General features: G+C 44.1%; 1 protein-coding gene across 5 annotated transcripts; it reads left to right on the top strand.

The window, feature by feature from the left end:
* Positions 1-2,176: 2,176 nt before the first annotated feature.
* On the top strand, positions 2,177-19,764 carry LOC121299778 (S-adenosylhomocysteine hydrolase-like protein 1). Of its 5 annotated transcripts, none has more exons than XM_041227831.1 (17): positions 2,179-2,588; positions 11,112-11,220; positions 11,636-11,779; positions 12,648-12,748; positions 14,145-14,247; positions 14,764-14,858; positions 15,243-15,349; positions 15,645-15,761; positions 16,000-16,063; positions 16,345-16,433; positions 16,600-16,670; positions 16,804-16,898; positions 17,006-17,104; positions 17,555-17,623; positions 18,151-18,229; positions 18,872-18,992; positions 19,243-19,764. In XM_041227831.1, the coding sequence occupies exons 1-17, from the start codon at positions 2,400-2,402 to the stop codon at positions 19,247-19,249; spliced, it is 1,659 nt and encodes a 552-aa protein (XP_041083765.1). In that variant the 5' UTR covers positions 2,179-2,399; the 3' UTR covers positions 19,250-19,764. The 5 variants fall into 5 exon arrangements, with proteins under 5 accessions (XP_041083767.1, XP_041083765.1, XP_041083766.1 ...); XM_041227829.1 differs by having other exon boundaries at positions 2,180-2,588; positions 11,109-11,220; XM_041227834.1 differs by lacking the exon at positions 2,179-2,588 and adding an exon at positions 6,956-7,051 and having other exon boundaries at positions 11,109-11,220.
* The last annotated feature ends 424 nt before the right edge of the window (positions 19,765-20,188 follow it).

Here is a 20,188-nt window from a genome sequence, read left to right as displayed (position 1 = left end):
CAAAGCTGTGTTTTTATTCTTCTGTCGGAGCGGCGAGCACGGTGTCGTTTTCCTTTTGCACGAACAATTCCACAGGAATCTCGCCCATCGTCTCTGGAGAGTGATTCATTCATGGAGTTGACGGGAGGTTGAAGGACAGACCCTACAGACTTCCCAGGCAGGTAATGTCTCCTTGGCATTGGCAAGTGGTTATATCTTGCATGCTTTTAGATCACTGGGGGGAATGAGATAAGCACTAGATTGCAATTTCCAAATGTCAGTTCAAGGCAGGTCGTGTGATGGGCTCTAATGATCCAGCACATAACAGCTTGAATGCAGAAAGAGCCTGCTGCCCCTATTGATTAAAACTCCGGACTCCCTTGTGCAGTGTGCGCCATTATTGTGCAAGAAACAGTGATGTGATTGCTTCATGGTAAAATAGGGGTGTTGCATTTTAAAACAAGATTTCATGTTCTTTCAGTAACTTAAATCCTCTGATTTTGACCTAGGTCATTCTTTCACTGTCCTGTAATGAGCTTGTAACATTGGGTTTCTGTGATGGAGCAAGGGGGCTTTTGACCTTGCAGGTAAACAGCATTACTAAGCAAACCCATTGAACCGAGGAGCTGGGGAAGAGGCTCTGCTGACGTCTGTGAATTGGTAACCAGCGCGTTGATCAACATCGCAAAGATCTTTGGTTCAAGACCCGGGAAGACTCTTGAAACCCTAGGATCAGAATGAATCCCCCCCCCCATATACACTGATGAGATTAGTATGTGTAGTTTTAAAACATTTGAAGGGGTCTTGGTTTTTCATTCACTTTTTGCAAGTCCTTCTATTTTTGTCCTGCATAGATGGCTGTCTGTCTTGACTGGTGCTGTTTTCTGAGCTGGTTATTTGCAACAGCAAGTGTCATTCAAGCTGTAATGCTACTGAAGGGGAGGGCGGGCTGAGTAACCCAGAGTAGAACCCAGGGTGCTGATATAGCTGAACACATGGCAAGTAATCCCATTCCAAAAGCACGTTATTCTCTAAGTGGAGGACCATCCTGAGGTGAGGGTGCTCTGATGTAAACCTTACGGATTATTTTTTATATAATATTTGGGATGTCTGGCTTTTAACACCATGATTAATGAGTGACAGGTGTATTTTTATTTTTTACGGTCAGAATATTCTATAGCTAGCTAAGGGAATATCTTCTTACATGGGTTGAATATCAGAAGTCTTTCGGTGCGCTGTTTTCAATGCTATTGGTTTACTAGGTGTGCAGGAAATACCTTGTTTACTGTAATTGAGAACCGTTGTGTCAATACAGCGATGTTGGGACATGGGTGTCTACATATCAACATAAACGTTAGTTGGGCTATCCCTAAGTAATGAATACTAGACTCGTGATTGGAAATAAGTAACGCTTTCTAGACGCTACACCGTCCGTGCCAAACACAATCGATAATTAACATTCTAGTCCTTCTGGAAGAAAAATATGTATTAAGGTTTTTAATATTCTTGAATTTGTTGTTATTTTGTTTCCTTTTGTGTAACTACAACTTTAAAAGTATTCAAAATAATTCGAGTATGATTGATGTACAACATAATGAAAATATATTGGCATATATTCTATAATGCATTTTGTAATCTTCAGTATGTTTAAATGTAATAATCAATGTATTACATTATATTTCTCAATTGTTCCGAAAGGGATGATCTCCTGTAATCGGGTTAAATTGATCAGCTGCCCGAATTTAGAGTGTCTCTGAATGACAGCTTGGCCGCGTCCAGTTCCCCAGAGTTGATCACCTGGTTTCGGTGTGTGTATTTATTACTGCAGATTGTTTGTATTTGTAAATGCAATGGTCTCGATAATAATGTAATAAGCTAGCCTGTGATTGCACTGCGTTATAAATGAATGCCTGCCCCAGTCTGGAAGTAATGACTCTGCCAGGGAGTTGCATTGCCAGCGCCCTGGCACGTGCGATCTAACCTAGCAGAACCGAAGCTTCCATTCCAGAGGCAATCACTCGCTGCCGTCACTCTGCGTGTGACGTCACCTCCCTCGTCACACGTTCACGCAAGGGGTGCCATTGCGGCTCTGCTGCGGGGAGCCAACATGGAGGCGGTTTCACCTCCCCTCGCTGCAACCCTGCAAGGGGCAAGCTCCTCCCTGCCCCCCGCCCTCTCCGAGGACGCGCTCAGCTCATCGTCAAAACAAACCCCGGCAAGGGCTGCTAATCTCGAGTGGAGGGAGGCGTGGAGCTGCACTGGGAGTCCTGACACTACCGCTAATATTATCAAAGCGAGAGAGGCAGCCGAGCGCAGTACAGATAACACACAGTGCAGTTTACACGCTACATATTCAACACTGCAGCAACTCGCATTAAAATATATACATATAGCATCAATAGCAGCGATCGCGATACGCCATGTCGGCTAGTCCGGGAGACGGGAAGTTGGATCTGAAACAGGCCAGCAAACATGTGAAAGAGAGCGAGAATGTGGCCGAGAAATTCTCAGCAATGACCGTGACCAAAAACAGCGAAATGGGCATCGGGGACATTGCCGGCGTCCCGGCCGCTTTCACCCCAGTCGCCGGTCACAAACCTGTCAAGAAGGTGAGTGCGACGCGTTACTGCGTTTTCTGTAGCAGGTGCTGCCGAGGTCAGTCCCGGGCCATCGTGCGGGGATTGCATGATCGTACCCTGTCCTCTACCTCCGTGCCGTGTGCGGTGATCTCGGTGCAGGGCAAACACAGCACGGCGACGGTAATGCTGATGTGTTATTACTGCAGTCTTTAACACGGACCTTGCTGTTAGGCTTGGTTTTGTCTTTGCATAGGGGTCGGTGGCCAGGGAACGAGGCGCTTCTCGTTTCATTCACCTTGTGTTAATGTCTTCCGTCGCTTAAAAAGTTTGATCTGGTTAAACTTCGGCTCTAGACATTTTGACACACACGCCATGAACACTTTGTGTATGCCGGGGGTGTGCAGAGGACGTGGTCGTGCGAAGCCATGCTGATTAATATTAATGTAGAGATTAGCGTCAATATTTGTATCGGATTATTATTCACACTGTCAAAATAAGACTTCCATAGCGGTTTGATCCATTCCTGGTTTTACTACGGGTCTAATAAGACACCAACGAGCGTGTATTAAAACCTGGAACGGATGAAACTGCTATGCAGTAGGAGCCTTATTTCCAATCCTGCAACATACCTACCTGTGACAGAGGTACAGAATTATCTGTTTTGTTTGACTTGGATCACAGTTTCTAAGCTTCAACATCTGTAATGTTTATTTTTTTAATTTTAGTGTGTCCAATTATAATTTTCCCCCTGATTTTCTCCCAATTTGGAATGCCCAATTGCATTTCTCCTGGCCGCGGCAACGGCCCACATGACGCGAAGATACAATGGGTGTCCTCCGATCCCACCAGAGCCATGTCAGCAAGCCTCCAACCCCTGGAGGACAGAGGCCAGCCCTGCAGGTTTCCGCCCCTGAGCTCACTGAGCGCCCGGCCAGCAGGGTGTGCTGTAGAGCGGTGAGGAGAATCTGTCCTGACCAGTTTGACCTGCCTAACCCACAGGAGCACCAGAGCCAAAGCGCCGCTCCCTTCAGAGTCCCCGGCGGAGACCGGTGACTCCGCACAGCCAGGACGAGAACCAGAGCTTCCACGTTTTCATTCTGAACAGTACAGGGACTCTGTAATCACAGTGCAGCTGAGGAGCACTTCAGCTGGGATTGAGGTAGTGTCAGCGCACAGTCAGTCACAAGTGACAATTCCTGTACTGCTTGAAATGAATATTATCAGCATGCTAATAAAAGCATGAATCATAGTCGTGACAGCGCAGACTCCTGCCTTCAGGGCAAAGTAGTGCCAAAGAATGGGCTGGCAGACCTAATAGAAATGAACGAGATCATTGTTTTCAGCCTTGTTTAGTTAAGCAGAGGGATAGAGTCAGCAGCCCTGTTGCGGGTCTAAAACTTGTTGATAACTAAAATAAATTCATAGGACATCAGATAATGAGCGAACCCTCATTACAGCACCCCCACACACACGCACACCCTCACGCACCCACCCCACCCCCCCACACACCCACATGACCTCATTCTCTCAAGGACATTTATAATGGGAGTATATTGTAGGCAGTGTTTTTTTTAGCCGTTCTCTATAGAAGTGGGTTACGAGTTGCCACACGCCCTTCCTGTTGGATCATTTCAATTCACACATGTTCCCTGTCATTGTGAAATACTGTTTAATAATAGCGTGCCAAACCAAACAAGAAAACTCAAACAACACCGATCTGAGCAGATACAGTGAAGGCATGTTTTATACAAGGGAAAGAGTGTGCTTATTAATAATAATAATAATAATAATAATAATAATAACGAGAATGAAGAGCTATGTTTATATTAAGGGCTACAGTTCATCATAGTTTGCAGTTTTTATGATGGTAAATAGATTTACTGCAGACTGGTAGAAATTATAGAAAAATGAATTTTCAAAGTGGCTCTGAATTCTGTAGTAAGAAGACTTCAGAGTGTGGGTCTGGTTTTGATCTTGACAGCACTGACACTGCATATTTGAACCCATTTCCTGCTCTATACTATATATATATATATATATATATATATATATATATATATATATATATATATATATATATATATATATATATATATCTCCTGTATACTAGTGGTCTTACTGAAGCCCCCTGGTCTAATCCTGGGCTCGTCAGTGCTGACACACACACTGGTTCACAGGTGTATGTTTGGGCAGGTGCTGCCGTGCAAGGCTTTGTCTTTGAACTTGACGTCCTCTCACTGTGAAATCAACGGGAATCTTCAATTCTATTCAGCAGGCATTCCTATAAAAGCAGGTTGCTTTGTAGTCATTTGTAACAGGAAGAGTTCTGTCTCGTTTTTAAGCTGTAGTAAGTTAGAATCTCATTGCCACGTCTGCAGTGGGATAAATGATTCAGATTTGAATATTGCCCTCGCTGTTCTCTCTTAACAGTGAGGATGAAGTTAACTGAATGCTAATCACAGTAAGATGGCATATGCTTTGTGCACCAGTTATCAAGTTCTAAGTGAGGCTGTTCACAGGGAATTACAAATGTAATAAAGCCTTTCTGACACACTGTAATACTGATACAGTGTGCAATATAGCAACACATTGCAGCCATCATGAGCCTTGTGCTCAGGGTGGAGTTGCCTTGACATACCAAGGGAAGACACAGCACACCAAGTACAGTACACAGAAGAAGAAAAAACGCAGCAAAACGCTCCTGATGAGCTGCAGTGTTTAGGGCTGCGTAATCTTCATTCAGAGTGGTAGACATTATTAGCATTCATTAGCAGTTTGAGCAATGTGCATATTACATTACAAGAGTATACAAGCTACAGTGAGTGTGCGAGGCAATCTGACCCTCTCTAAAGCGATCCTGTTAAACAAAGAGCTTTTTGTATTTGGTGGTTGTTGAAAGATAACCCAGACCTGGCAGTGCTGAAGCCCATGCATTAGCTGATACACGGGCACGGCTATCATTCAGGTGGGATTGTAGCCTTGCATAAAGGGAGTATTATTAATATTGGTAATGTCTTTGAAACTACAACCTGGGCTGGCAATTCTAGCATGCTTAGCACACAAGAATCTAATGAATTCAAGTGCCTTTATTATTATTATTATTTATTATTATTATTATTTTTATTTTTATGAGCAGTGATTGCTGCGTGCACTGGAAGGTATTCCGAGCTGTAAGTAACGTTTTAGTTGAATATTAAATGCAGTGTGTAATCCTGCTGTAGATAGCACTTCAGAGAATGCTGTGTCTTGCGTTTGTTGCCCTTGAAGTGATCTTGTGGAAAGTGTTCATTGTCAGTGGGAGTGTCTCAAGTCTGATAAGTTAATCAGTACGTTGGCATTGCTTCTATAACTGCTGTGTGCAAATACTGTATTGCAAGTAATAAATACACCTAGCTATCTGAAGCCCCCCTTCAGGGACTTTTTTTTTCTTTTAATAATCATGGAATGCTTTGATCTTACTTGGGATTGATTTTTTTGGAACCCCAGTCCTGCTGTTTCCCAGAACCGTCATTATAGACTTACTTCAGCAAACACAGATTCACTTTTGTGCAAAAACATCTTTTAAAACACTACTGATCTGCTTTACATTACATTACATTAGCTCCCCGAAACAGGAGTAACCTTTTACAAGAAATTCTCTCGCTGGAAGGACATTTCTTTCTGTACCTTTTTTTTTTTTTTCTTTGTTTCCCCAGTAGCAGTGCAATGACTGTGCGTGTTTTATATCTGGGGTCCGAGCCTTAGCACAATTTAAAAAACACAGCTTCCCACCATGCAGTTCAGTTTTATACCTGCACACCTGATTAGCCTTTAACCACACTCGCAGGACGCAGATTGTGTTCAGGTTTGTTTACGTTCTCCAAAGCAGTACTCCCCTCTGCCCACCCTGGGAAGCCTGTTTGCCGCTCAGTCACTCTGAGCCAGAGACACATGTCACAGTGTGGGTGTTTTACAGGTGTGGTTCCTGACTCTCAGAGGTCAGTGTCTTCTCACTCTGAAGCACACATTAGAGAGAAGGTCTACACACATTGCTCACCTCTAATACCAGCTCTGCTTTAATGATGCAGATCAGTAGAACACAGTGCCAGGGCTCTGCACCACACATCGTGCTTTTAAGCTTGTGTTTGATTCTGGTACCGACTGTGACCTTTAGTTCAGGACAGCCCATAACACTCGGGGGAGCGTTGGCCCTAAGCTGAGTGCAGTGCAGCGGAGTGTTGAATGTAGTTCCTAATGAATAAATCTGTGAGCCAGCCTGAGGAAGGGCAGTCAGGCGAGCGCTTTGTTCCTGTTCTGCAGCCCCGTTTCCTCTCGGGTTGGCTGATTGCAGTGAGGGATGTGGAGGCTGTGAAGTCTAGCTGGAGTGATCTGGGGGCAGCGCTGGTAAAGGTACTAGTTCTGTGCGCTCGAGTTAGCCTTCCCTTAGTTCTAGAGTACCCGACAGTACTGGCTGGGGTCTGCTCTTGCGAAAGATGGCTCGGAGACACATCACGGTAGGTTTGTGAAGGACCTGTATTCTCTTGTGTTTAGAGTTCATTACTTTTAAACTGTGTTGAAGCACAGTCCAGGCTTTTGTCAGTGATTGGGCAGGTTCTTTTGTTTTTTCGATATTAATGTTCGCTGTGTTGTGAGGACTGTGATTCAGTACCGGTGTCATTTAAAAGATTACATTAAGGATAAAGTAACGGGGAAATGTGCTCCCCTGTTTCCTGCAGATTAAGTAGTCACATTCCTTTTAATAGCTGCTCGTGCACTTTTTGAATTTTGCCGCTCTTATAGGGGATAATGTGCTGTAGTAAATGCATGGTAACACTGCAGACAATGCTGTGATTAACTCTTATAAGGGATAACTGGACTTAGTTGCTTTATTTATTCAGTACAAAGTTTCGCATTATAAAATATCACATTACAGAATATCATACAGATAAGGGCAGATCAAACAAGAAAATTCAAGTCAGAGCAAAATAAGGCGCACAGTATCTTATAAGAGCGAATCCGAGTCAGTGCAGTTAAACCTTATAGCAACTGAGTAAAGGGATTGCTACAGGACTGCTCATTATTATTCATGACGGCGGGGAGGAAAGGCTTTCAACTCCCAGATGGAGTTCACAGATAGAGCGGGTGCTGTGTGGGGCTCTTTCAATGAAAAACAGTGCCTCCACTCTCCGTCCTTCACACTTTCGCAACCAGCTTTGAACAGCTGACCAGGGAGCTGGTGTACGGTCCACAGCGTGCCCCCCAGTTTATAAAAACGCTGAGACGTGACGTCAGGGACGCGCCTCACGCTGGCTCATGGAGAAGGCTTTTCATTGAGTTTACAGTCTCTTACTTGAGACTCGTGAATAATGTCATTGTTCAGCTGTCTGTCCTCAAACAAACAGTTAATTATAACCTAGGAACTGCCTTTGTTCCAGTGTTTGGCTGGGGATTTCACAATCCGTGGGTATTTTCAGCGGCAGTCATTTTTTCTCTAGTAATACATTTTGAAATGACAGCACAAGTGGACACGCACAGAGCTGAAGCAATGACTTGGAACACGTTCAGCTCCCTTGCTGTCAGCTGTACATCACATAGGAATACGAGTTCATAGGAACTGCTTTTAAATGCATGCCTATGGATGTGGAAGCAGGATTCAGTGAGAGTCAGCTGAAAAGCTTTCCTGTGAATACTGTGTGTGGAATGCCTACCGCTGCACTCCCAAGCCCATTAACAGCCCAGCACTGCATGCGATCATCCAGAGAGATCCTGCTATATTAACTAGCAAGCACTAGTTGTTTGTTTTTATAAAGGGATGTCTCTTGTCTCTACAAGCTCTGAAGATGGTGTTCCAGGAACGCACAGTGCAGTGTGGAGCGCAGGAGACAGCAGCGGTAGGCAGCGAGTTTGTTCTGCACCCTGAGCAGCGAGTCCGCAGAGCGCTGAGAGTTTGCGGTGTTATGGGTAAAGGGATTTGATCATTAGTATGTTTTGTAAAGTTAAATGTTCCAATACTGCACTGCTACTCTGCTGAAGTAACGATAACAATAATAAATAGCGTGGAGATGAAGACTGGCAGGACTCCACAGTGTGCTTCAAACAGGAATTCCAAACACAAAGTGTGAGGTCGTGTGAAAGCAGTGGTGTCATTCTGCAGGGCGTGGCTACTGCAGTAGTGACGACTCCTGGACCGGATCTAGGGGGAACGTATTGGAATGATTCAATACAGTTCTCACGGGTGAAACGCATAGCAGTTACGGTAAGATATCTATATAATGAATTAGTTTGGAGGGGTTCAAAACGACAAGTCTACCATCCAACTCCCAGCAGTGATGCAGGATCGCAGAAACTACAGGCAAGAACACATGAGGCATTCCCAACAGGAACACGATTTAGGATCTGTTGTGTGATCAGTATGGTTATTTTGAGGGGTATTTAAACCATCATCTTTAAAAACAGAAACTTGCTAAGAAAAATAAATAGATATTGCCAAGAAATGATTTAGTTTGGATCAAGCAAGGGTTTTATTTTACTAGCTTTAGAAGTTCTTTATAGAACTGAAGATCAAAGGACAACACAGGTCGTGATGATTCTTTACCTCCACACTTCATGCCTGTTTGTTTATAGCTAATCTCAAACACAGAAGCCTTTTAAAGGCTTTCTTCATGTTAACCCTTTAGTCATGCCCCTGCTCTTACGCCTTGAAGGCCACTTTGTAACGACCTTGTGTTTAAGGGTTAACGATCTCTCTGCATGTCAGGGTTTGCTCATATTGACATTGTGCCGATTCCTCTAAGCTGTGGTATTAATAACAGTGACTGGGTTGTAATCGCCCCAGTGTTTTATTCCAGGGATTATAGCTGAACTCAGGCCAGCAGAAATGACTCTGTTCTCTTCAGAAGGAACTATGTGCTCAAGCATCTTTATCAAACACATGTCATTGAGCTAAGCACAAGCCTGCTCATTCACTGTATGTTATCTCCTTTGGAATTAGAACATTTCCCTTAAAGAACAGATTGCACAAGATTGATATGATTTCATATCACCTTAACCTTTGACCACATGTCAGATAAGAGGAGGCGTTTCCTGTTGCAGTAAATTGCTACAGGGTGGAAAAAAGCACTTTTGGCTCACTCAGTGCAGTTATAAATGCATCTCCCAGGAGCAATACACTATACATTTTGTAACTTGGACGGAGCCCAGGACATTTATGGCACGTTTTCCAAAAATAACTTTCTTGCTATGAACTTTCCATCAGGACAGCAGGGCTCCAGGGAAGATAATGCTGTCAGCAAAATAAACACGAATATAAGACGCCCAATAGAAATCGCCCACAAAAAGCCTGTCTGCATTTGTGGTGTTTTGTTTTGAGTGTGTTGGTGAAACCTGATGAATAATGGCACCTTGTTAACGTGTTGAATTACACACCGCTGTGTAGTGTCCATAGGTGACATTTCAAAATCTAACATGAAATACTGCTGTACAACTAGCATGGCTTCCGGTAGACTTTGAGAATTTGTAGTTTCTTTGATTATGTGATGTTAAATAAAAGCGTTTGTGTGTGCGCGTGTGATGTCTCAGTCCTGCAGTTCTGGGTGTTGAGAGGCGTTTGCCCATAACAGCCCTGCATATGATGAATTATAAAGTTACCTGCACATTTCCCACCACTGTGTGTTTTTCTTAGTCTGGCAGCAATTCTCCTTTAAAGAGTGGATCTGTTTTCACAGTAAAATGTTGCATTTCCAGACACGGCATTGGCTTTCTCTGCTCTTGCAAAGTGACTTTAAAGTTACCCTGGAATGAATGAGAAAGCGTGGATCTGTGCTCGAATGCTGATCAGGAGCCCTTTGGTAATGCATTCCTATGAATGTATTGCAACCTGTCCCTTTTAAAAAGCCAGCCATGAACAAGTCTTTTTCCACTTACATCCCAGCAGTGAACTGCTTTGAATAGCTTTCTGATAAGACTGCATCTGTGTTTATTTATTCAGTAAGGTGTCAAAGTGTTTTCGCTTTCCTCCTCCATTTTAATGATGCGGTTGACTTGTTTTGGAACAAAAGATCCGATTAGGCCCCGGCGTGGACATGCAGAAAATGGGAAAAGGAAACTGAACTGTTTCTGTGGGAGAGACACTGTTTTGAAATGACTGCATGAAGGGACACCAGGGAACTGCAGTATGAGTTTATCAGATGTTGCACTAGGCTATATTCCTCTAGGCCAATTGCAGCCACATTGCCCACTCCAGAGTAAGTGTGTTACACAGTGGAAAACCAGCCCTGTTGTCTGCAGGCGGTATTGTCCACCTGCAATAGTAGATTCCACTGCATGGTTTATGATCCAGTGTACATGCATTTCTGAGCACAGGGATGGGAATAAGACTCCCAATGCATAGCAGTTTGATCCCTTCCTGGTTTTACCATGAAGCACACCTGAGTTTGTCCCCTATGTCCTATGGCTAATCAAGCACGTAGTATGACTGCTATGCAACAGGAGTCTCGTTACCATCCACGCATTTATACAAGAAACCTGGCGTTCGACGTGCCTGCTGATTTTGAAATTCATTTCGTTCTGCAGCAGATCCAGTTTGCGGATGACAAACAGGAGTTCAGCCGCTTCCCCACCAAGACCGGCCGGCGCTCTCTTTCACGCTCCATCTCGCAGTCCTCCACGGACAGCCAGGGCTCAGGTATGGAAAGGGGGTCCCCTTTAATCCTGTCAGGAGCCGTTCTGCACCCCCCGCTGAGGTCATCATGGGTCATTGTCCCTCCCATGACATTTCCAGGTGGCAGTGCCTTGTGTGGCATGTGAAGTGACCAGGTTCCGTTGCTGGAAATTGTATTTGTAGTGCGAACAGCTGGGCTGCTTGTGTACCGTAATCTTGGTATTGCATTTCCTGTAGCTAAACTCCCCACAGGGTCTACCTTCAAATTAAATCAGATCCACAAGATTTTTTTTCCGCTCAGGAGAAAAAAACATTGAAAAAAGGTTGAAAAGTGTGTTGTTGGATTTTAGTCTGTACATATTCACTGCACCGTTTCATTAGAGATCTTGTTATGTTGGTGCTTTTCTGCTGCTGATTGTCCCTCCTGATCTCTGCTCAGCTGCGTCCTACACAGACAGCTCCGATGACGAGACTTCGCCCAGAGACAAGACTCAGGTCAACTCCAAAGGCAACAGCGACTTCTGTGTGAAGAGCATCAAGCAGGCAGAGTTCGGCCGGAGAGAGATTGAAATTGCAGAGCAAGGTCAGAGTAAACTTGGGTTTCATTCGTCTAATGAAGCGCCCCTGCTTTCTCCCGGAGGAGCAGCGATAGATCTATTAAGATTTGAAGGACGTTCGGAGCAGGTACAGCTCTGATAAAGATTTAATAGGAGAGGGTTAAAAAGTAGACTCAGGGCAATAGCTAACAATCTCAAGACAGCTTTAGGCACAAGTGAGATCCACTAGGGGTGGGTATGTGTACATGCATGTACAAGCTATTTGAACATCACAGTAGAAAAAGCTGCGTTTTAAACATTTCTGATAACCTAATGTTGTTCTTCCTCCCTAGCTAGTTTAGAGAGAGAAGTTCCTCTATCTAGTTATTATATCTAACAGGAACTCTGTGCAAGAGGAGTCTGTTTCTGTGCACCAGTTAAAAAGCATCTAAAAATCATGCAGGTCACCTGAATTTGCCTCTGCTGTGTTTTTTTTTTATTTTATCTTGGCTTTTATTAAGCTGTATGCTGTAAAGAAGAGGGGTTATTATCTGCAGTGGGGTTCGTCTGTTCGATTGCAAGCTGTAAAGAAGAGGGGTTGTTATCTGCAGTGGGGTTCGTTTGTTCGATTGCAAGCTGTAAAGAAGAGGGGTTATTATCTGCAGTGGGGTTCGTCTGTTCGATTGCAAGCTGTAAAGAAGAGGGGTTATTATCTGCAGAGGGGTTCGTCTGTTCGATTGCAAGCTGTAAAGAAGAGGGGTTATTATCTGCAGTGGGGTTCGTTTGTTCGATTGCAAGCTGTAAAGAAGAGGGGTTATTATCTGCAGTGGGGTTCGTTTGCAAGCTGTAAAGATGCTTCATGTTTTTAATCACCGCTGGAAGTCCATTGATTTGGGAATGTCCTGTCGCCTGCAGATATGTCATCCCTCATTTCCCTCAGAAAGAGAGCGCAGGGAGAGAAGCCGCTGGCTGGAGCCAAGATTGTGGGCTGCACTCACATCACTGCCCAGACTGCGGTAAGTCTTCCGCACGCTCGCTGACTGGACAGCTCAGTGCAAGAGCGGAGAGCTGGCTCGAGACCTGTGAGACCTGTTCTGTGCTGCTGTTTGATTATCTCTCCAGACACAGGAGGAAAGGCTGGAATACACAATAAATGCAGGTCATAAAATTTCACATTTTGATTGAACATGATGGGATCTAACACCTGTGCAGGGATGGACATAAGACTCCTGTTGTATAGCAGATTCAGCCATTCCAGGCTTTACTATGAGTTTGATTAGCCGCAGTGTACAGCTAAGAAGCTCAGGCGAGTCCTATTAAAAACGTGTCTTTTTAAAATTTAGCTCAGTTTGATCAGCGAGATGACTGAGCGTTGCCCTTGTGTTCATCACTGTGTAATAATGATGTAGGATTCAGTAAGCTCTTTTCTTTATGGTATCTGCTGTGGGTTTTATAATTCTCTGCTCTGCACTGCTTTCATTTCAAGCCCACACAGAAATTGGAACATGTAATTGCCAACAGCAAAGCTTTAGGGATGGAGTTGGCAATCCAGCTATAGCATAGCTTTTAATGAGCTGTTTCGCACACAGTGTTGTGTATGTAGAGAGACAGTATGCACACCTTCCTGATCGTTATCGGGTTTAAATACAGGACAGCTTGAGCTGTCCAGGGTTTATTGTGAGTTCTGTGCTTTTATTATGATGTATAGTACAGCAACACTGGATATTAATAAACCACAGTGAAAGCTGACATGATACACAGTGCTTTGCAATTACGAACATAAGAAAAGTTTGGGAACAAGAAAAGACTGTTCTGTCCATCAAGGCTCGTCCCAACTGCAGGGGAATAATTTAAAAGCACAGAATTATTTATTTATTTATTTATTTTTTAAATTTCCCAGTGTTTTCGATCCTGCTACTTCACCTGGTAAGCTTTTCCATGCATGCATAACGCTCTGTGGAAATGGCAGGATTTCTCTGAGTCCCCTGGTGTTTTCCTCCGTTGGCTGATGCACAGCCTCTGTCTGACAGGGTGAAGAACATTGCCAGATTAAAGTGTGAAATCGCCATCTGCAGCTGACAGCTCCTGCTGTAGTTCCTGCTACAGACGCTGAATTAACGGTAGCATTAGCCAAGGTGAAGTAGCAGTTTGCTGGACTGTAGCATCCAACAGGGAGTGTAGTGCAGGTGCGTAGATCACTCAAGTCAAATGAAAGCACACTGAGCACCAATCCATGTGGCTTGCAAAAAAGAATACGTCAATTTCATGCAAAAATACAGAAGTCAATTATTTTACACAGAAGGGCAAGAGTGGAAAAGTGTGGGTGGTCTTGAATTGACCGAAATGTGAGAAGAATGAATCAATAAATAAAGTAGAATTCATTGTCTGTGTGTCGCTCCAATCTCTTCCCAGGTTCTGATTGAAACCTTGGTGGCGCTGGGCGCTCAGTGCCGCTGGACTGCGTGCAACATCTACTCCACACAGAACGAAGTGGCAGCCGCGCTGTCCGAGGCTGGTAAGCGCCAGCAGTGTCATTCTCACCCTGTGCTCAATCTGTGCCCAATTTAAAGACACAATACACAATAGGGTTTTTCAAGGTGTTTTTGTTTTTTTCATCTTTCTTGTTAACATTGTCGTCGCATAGCAACCTGGAGTTAAAAAAATAAATAAATAAAAAGGTATATAAACCTGCCTGCAAACTTATTATTATTATTATTTTTTTTTTTTTGAGAGCTCTATCTGAAAGCCGACTCCTGAGTGTTCTTTATCATTGCTGAAATGTAAGCAGCTGTCATTTCCAGCGCGAGCAGTGGGCTTGAAGTGGAACAGGAATCAAGTGCTTTGAAGCAGTTTCGTTAATGTTGAGTTTCATAGTGTCCATCCGAGTGCTGTATTTATATTTCAGATGTATACATTATACCAGCCAGGGATCACGGTGCACCTCACTCGCTCAACAGCATGTGTAGAAAGTGTTTTATTAAGACAGTTATGGGGATGGACTGAAGCTCTTGCTGTTTTTCCCTCTCTGTAGGAGTCGCAGTGTTTGCCTGGAAGGGGGAGTCGGAGGATGATTTCTGGTGGTGTATTGATCGCTGTGTCAACATGGAGGGCTGGCAGCCCAACATGGTAGAGCGCTGAGCTTCTTGTTACAAATCAACTGCCCTCAATCCCACACTGTGCGTCCCGGCAAACCACAGCTGGGGCCGAGGGCTCAGCATCACCGAGAACTTCAGGACTGAGAAATAATTTTAAAAAAGACATGCAAACATAATCTTTTTATTCAATGTATGTTAACGTAGCACTGCTCAGCAGTTTTCTCTCGACTTTATGAAGCAGAGTGAGTTCGTTCTACAGGGGGATGCAATCGCTTGTGCTTGATAATTAGCTGCCTGTGACTCAGTGACCTGGCAGGTGGTGGTAGGGTTCAGGGTGCACACAGTTCAAGGGTAAGGCTCTGCAGAATAGCTCGAGGTCCTGATGCTGGTTCTTCCCCTGCTTGCTTGTTGGCAGATCCTGGATGATGGAGGAGATCTGACTCACTGGGTTTATAAGAAGTACCCCAATGTCTTTAAGAAGATCAGAGGGATTGTGGAGGAGAGTGTTACCGGAGTCCACAGGCAGGAAATGCATTGATTCTTTCTTTAACTGATTTTGTGATCGTACAGGTGCAGGGCTGGAAATAAGACTCCCATTGCATAGCAGCTGGATCCATTCCTGGATTGAGTTTAGACTTGCCTGAGCTTGTAACCTACACTGTGGCTAATCAAGCTTGTAACCTGGAATGGGCAAAACTGCTATGCAACAGGAGTCTTATTTCCCTCCCTGGGGTGAGATAGCCAGTGATTTCTATTAATGGGTTCAGTTTTGAGTTGAGTCTTGCTGATAGTATGCTCTTTTTATTTTGTTTTCCAGACTCTACCAGTTGTCCAAAGCTGGAAAGCTTTGTGTTCCCGCGATGAATGTGAACGACTCCGTCACCAAACAGAAGTTTGACAACCTCTACTGCTGCAGGGAGTCCATTCTGGACGGGTGAGCAGAACGTATTACTGTACACTGCCTGGCACAGCTGGCACAAAAGCCAGTGACGGAGGGAGCTCATTTTAAACCGCGCGTGTGGCAGAGTACTTGGGAGTTCCCTGCGGGTAGCTCTGTGCGAGAGAACCTCGGTTTGTACGTGCTGGAATAAGCACTGATGCTGTGGGCACGGGCTGGTCTTGGGTTGTCTGTGCAGCTCAGTAATGAGAGAAGGCTTTGCTTGTTTTGACAGTTTGAAGAGGACCACAGATGTTATGTTTGGCGGAAAGCAGGTGGTCATTTGCGGATACGGAGAGGTGAGCCGTCGACTCCTGTTCGTTTTTATTATTGAACAGCTCTGTCTAAATCCGGGTTTGAATGGTTAGCGCTCCGATGAGCGATCGGGTTGCTAATAGTAACGGGACAACCTTAAACAAGTCGGTATCTACCAGGAAGAAAAGGCTTCTGAAGGATGAATCAATATTTACATTAGATTGATTTGAGAGTGTCTGTGTGGCGCTAAACTACCCTAAATAAAGAGGTTCTGGGGGTGGTCTGTAGTTGTTTAATGATAGGTTGCTTTTTCTCCTTGTTTCAGGTTGGGAAGGGCTGTTGTGCTGCTCTGAAAGCTCTGGGCTCCATTGTGTGCGTTACAGAGATCGACCCCATCTGTGCTCTGCAGGCCTGGTAAGGGCATTCCCAGCACACTGTGGAGCTTTCATACAGCAGAGTCACCACTGAAACCCAATCTTTAACAAACTCTCCTTTTTTACTGCATAGAGGAACTGTAGAAATAAACGTTACTGCAGGTGCCGCTCGCCGGTCCAGTAATTGAATCTCTTCTTTTTTGCAGCATGGACGGGTTCCGAGTTGTAAAACTGAACGAAGTTATCCGTCAAGTGGACGTTGTCATCACCTGTACAGGTGCTTTTCATTGTGTAGTGTGTGTGTTTTTTTTTAAAGAATGAATCTCAGACGTTTTCATAGAATTTGGTTAAAAGGTTATTTGATCTTGAATGCGAGAAAGAGCCGTAACCGTGAATGATCCTGCCCTTAGGAAATAAAAACGTGGTCACGAGGGAGCAGCTGGATCGCATGAAGAACGGCTGCATCGTGTGTAACATGGGCCACTCCAACACGGAGATCGATGTGGTAAGGAACCTCGGGGAAAGGGTGGCACGGCAGGGGGTGCTTTTCATCTTTTTGTGTTTTTGTTTTTGCAAAAAACTAACGTGCCAATCGTGGCGTTTTAATTGAAGGCCAGTCTTCGCACCCCAGAGCTGACCTGGGAAAGGGTGCGGTCACAAGTGGATCATGTGATCTGGCCAGATGGCAAGAGAGTCGTCCTGCTGGCGGAGGTAAAATAAATAAATAATAATAATTGCAAGAAAGAAAGACTTCAAACACCCCCGTGCACAGATGGTTTGGTCCATTTCTTTTGTTGTGTGGGAGTGTTCAGTGTTCGCTGGTTTTTCTGTGTCTCCTTCTCAACTCCCTTTTCTATGTGAAGACTTCAGGAGGGATCGATTGGCTTCTTAAGTGAGAGTTGATGATTCTGTTCAGCAACTGGACACAGTAAAAATAAATAAATAAATAAATAAAGCAGTCCTTTGTGGCTGTGGAAGCAAAGAGAAAGTGAAGGAGGCTTTCCTGTGCCTCTTCATTAAGACGTGAATCTGTCTGACGGTGCATTTACTCAGTAAAGCACATTTAAAGGGGGATTTGGCAGCACTGCCTGTGGTTGTAGTTTTGCAGTTATCTGGTGATTCTCTGCCACTGTAGTAATCCGAGTCTGTCTGTTGATTAAGGGACGTCTCCTGAACCTGAGCTGCTCCACAGTCCCTACCTTTGTTCTGTCCATCACAGCCACCACGCAGGTGAGTGAGGGCGTGGAGCTGCACCGCTGCATCGCTCCTGCACGACAAAGTGCACCGCCGCTCCTGCCTTGCTTCGTTCTGTTATCTGTATAACATCTATATCTATATATACCCTTCGGTCATGAATTTCTAATTACATTTGTAGACATTTTAAAACAGTTTTTGTGAACTCTGTGGAGTTCGTGAAGCAGCCCTGCCCTGTATGCATTATAAAATAGCTACACAGATATGGAACATGGTAACAGTTCTACACACAGAGACTGAGGGAGGTAGATTATATTCGGCTTGAGACTTGCTCTTTTTTTGTTCTTTGCATTATGGTAATGCAACATGCAAAGCATGCATTTAGTTAGCTCTGTTGCAAAGTGTATCCTTGTGTGCCACAAGTGAATCATGCTCTGTATTTGAAGTGTGTTTATGTTGCTGGCTGCTCTGTACTCAGAAATGTCTGCTGCTGTTTGGTTTAGGAGTCCAGCTGCACGCTTCTATGCTCAGAATACTAATTCTGCCCCTTCTCTATTGGACAGGCTCTTGCCCTGATAGAGCTCTACAATGCCCCCGAGGGGCGTTACAAACAGGATGTCTACCTGCTGCCTAAAAAGATGGGTACGTTCTGAACAGATGTGTGTGAGATGCTGTGTTATGTACAAGGCTGCAGAGTCATAATGAGCATCTGCCTGTATTGCTTGTAATGTGTGTAGCAGTGTGGCCTCCAAGGTCCTGTAACACATGAGAGAGAAAGAGCACTTTTGCCACACTAACACAACACGACACAGGGGCTGTGGAAACTGCCCTTCCCAACCGTTATGTGCCATGCTCACAGTCTGCACGAGCCACTGTCACCAGTTGAGGGTTAATCGAAGCACCGCAGCACAGGGACAGAACAACAGTGTATTATCACCCTTCAACGTGTTATTAGCTTGCATTAAGAAAAACTACTGACTGGTAAGAGCAAATTAGCATGCATGCAGCGCCCTCTTGTGGTCAAAAAGAATTAGGGCACCTTTACATAATAGAATGTCTTCTGGATTAGTTGTCCTGTATTAGTTGCACGGATTGCAATAAGACCCCAATTGCATAGCGGTGTGATCCGTTCCTGGTTTTACTATGAGTTTAAAAACACACACCTGAGCTTGTTGTCTACACACTGTGGCTAAACAAGCTAGTGGAATGGATGAAACTGCTCTGCAATAGGAGTCTTATTTCCCTCCCTGAGTTGAAAATATCCTTTTTTTTTTGTCTTTTCAGACGAGTATGTCGCCAGCTTGCATCTGCCCACCTTTGATGCCCATCTCACAGAGCTGTCAGATGAACAGGCCAAATACCTGGGACTCAATAAGAACGGACCTTTCAAACCAAACTACTACAGGTAAACTTAATGCAGCGAGGACCACGAGCACGGGGGTAACAGAGACGCGAAAGACAGGCTCTTGCGTGGGAATAGGACGTTATATATATGTATTGATATGTGTTATTTGTTAAATACTTTTGTCATTGTATTTGTCATATATGTTAAGGTGAAAGTGTAAGAAGAGATGTGGAGTGTTTCGTTGAGTTTTATTTTCTGCAGTGTTTTCAAACTCCTGTAATGCAACATGCAATCATCTCTTTTATTGCAGATATTAATGTTTGAAGCGCTGGATAATCCCATGAAAGGACCACGATGCCTGCAACAAACCTCGATGTTTAGCGAGCCAGAGGAAAAGCCCACTTTATTTTCTGTGTGCGATACATTCCCTGCATGTTTCATTTATTTCCATTGCCAGTCTGTAATTAAACCCAGCGAGGTAGTCACCTTCAGAGTTTCATAGTGATGTACAGCCGGGGCCAAAACGTTTGCAACACCTAGAATTTTAGGATTGAGACATCATTTTTAACAACTTTTATGAACATAATTTAGATATTTTCTTTAACATCAAAGAAACTACATCGCAAAAAATAAGTCTACCAGAAGCCCTAGTTGTGGTGCAGTAGTATTTCATGTAAGATTTCAAACTGTCGCTGTTTTTTTTATTTGTCAGTATTTTTGTTAAATGAAAAACTACACAGCGGTGTGTGATTCGGTATGTTAAGATAACATTGTTCAGCAGGGTTCATTCGACTTTATGCAGTAAAATGAGTTTGTTTTATGGGGGGGGGGGACTGTACAGACTGACCTGAACAGCAGATTATATTTAGAGAGCCAACCCTCGCATCTCAAAGCAGTTACATGTGTGTCCAAACAAACAAACAAAAATCTTTCTTTCATTTTAAAAATGTTGCCATTTGAATCATTTGCGTTAATTTTTAAAAGCATTATTTGACAATCGAAATCGCTGCTCTTGTTCTGAAACTTGAAATGGTACCTATAGAGAGAGAGAAGTCTTGCGGCAGCGATTCTGTCCACTTTGAATTGTGAACGCGTTCCCCAAAAACGGACTGTTGAAACCGAGAGGTTTTGATGATTCCCTGTGCAAGGGTACAGTGTCTGCGTTTAAGTACTGTAACTGTTCTGAAGTGGCTTAAACTTCAGAGGTCTGATTGATTAACAAGCATGCATCTCTCGTTTGTCTGTCGTCTTCTGTT

Source organism: Polyodon spathula, chromosome 25, assembly GCF_017654505.1.
Source record: "Polyodon spathula isolate WHYD16114869_AA chromosome 25, ASM1765450v1, whole genome shotgun sequence".
Taxonomy (NCBI): domain Eukaryota; kingdom Metazoa; phylum Chordata; class Actinopteri; order Acipenseriformes; family Polyodontidae; genus Polyodon; species Polyodon spathula.
Note: the sequence above shows the minus strand (reverse complement) of the source record. Positions and strands in the feature narration are given on the sequence as shown.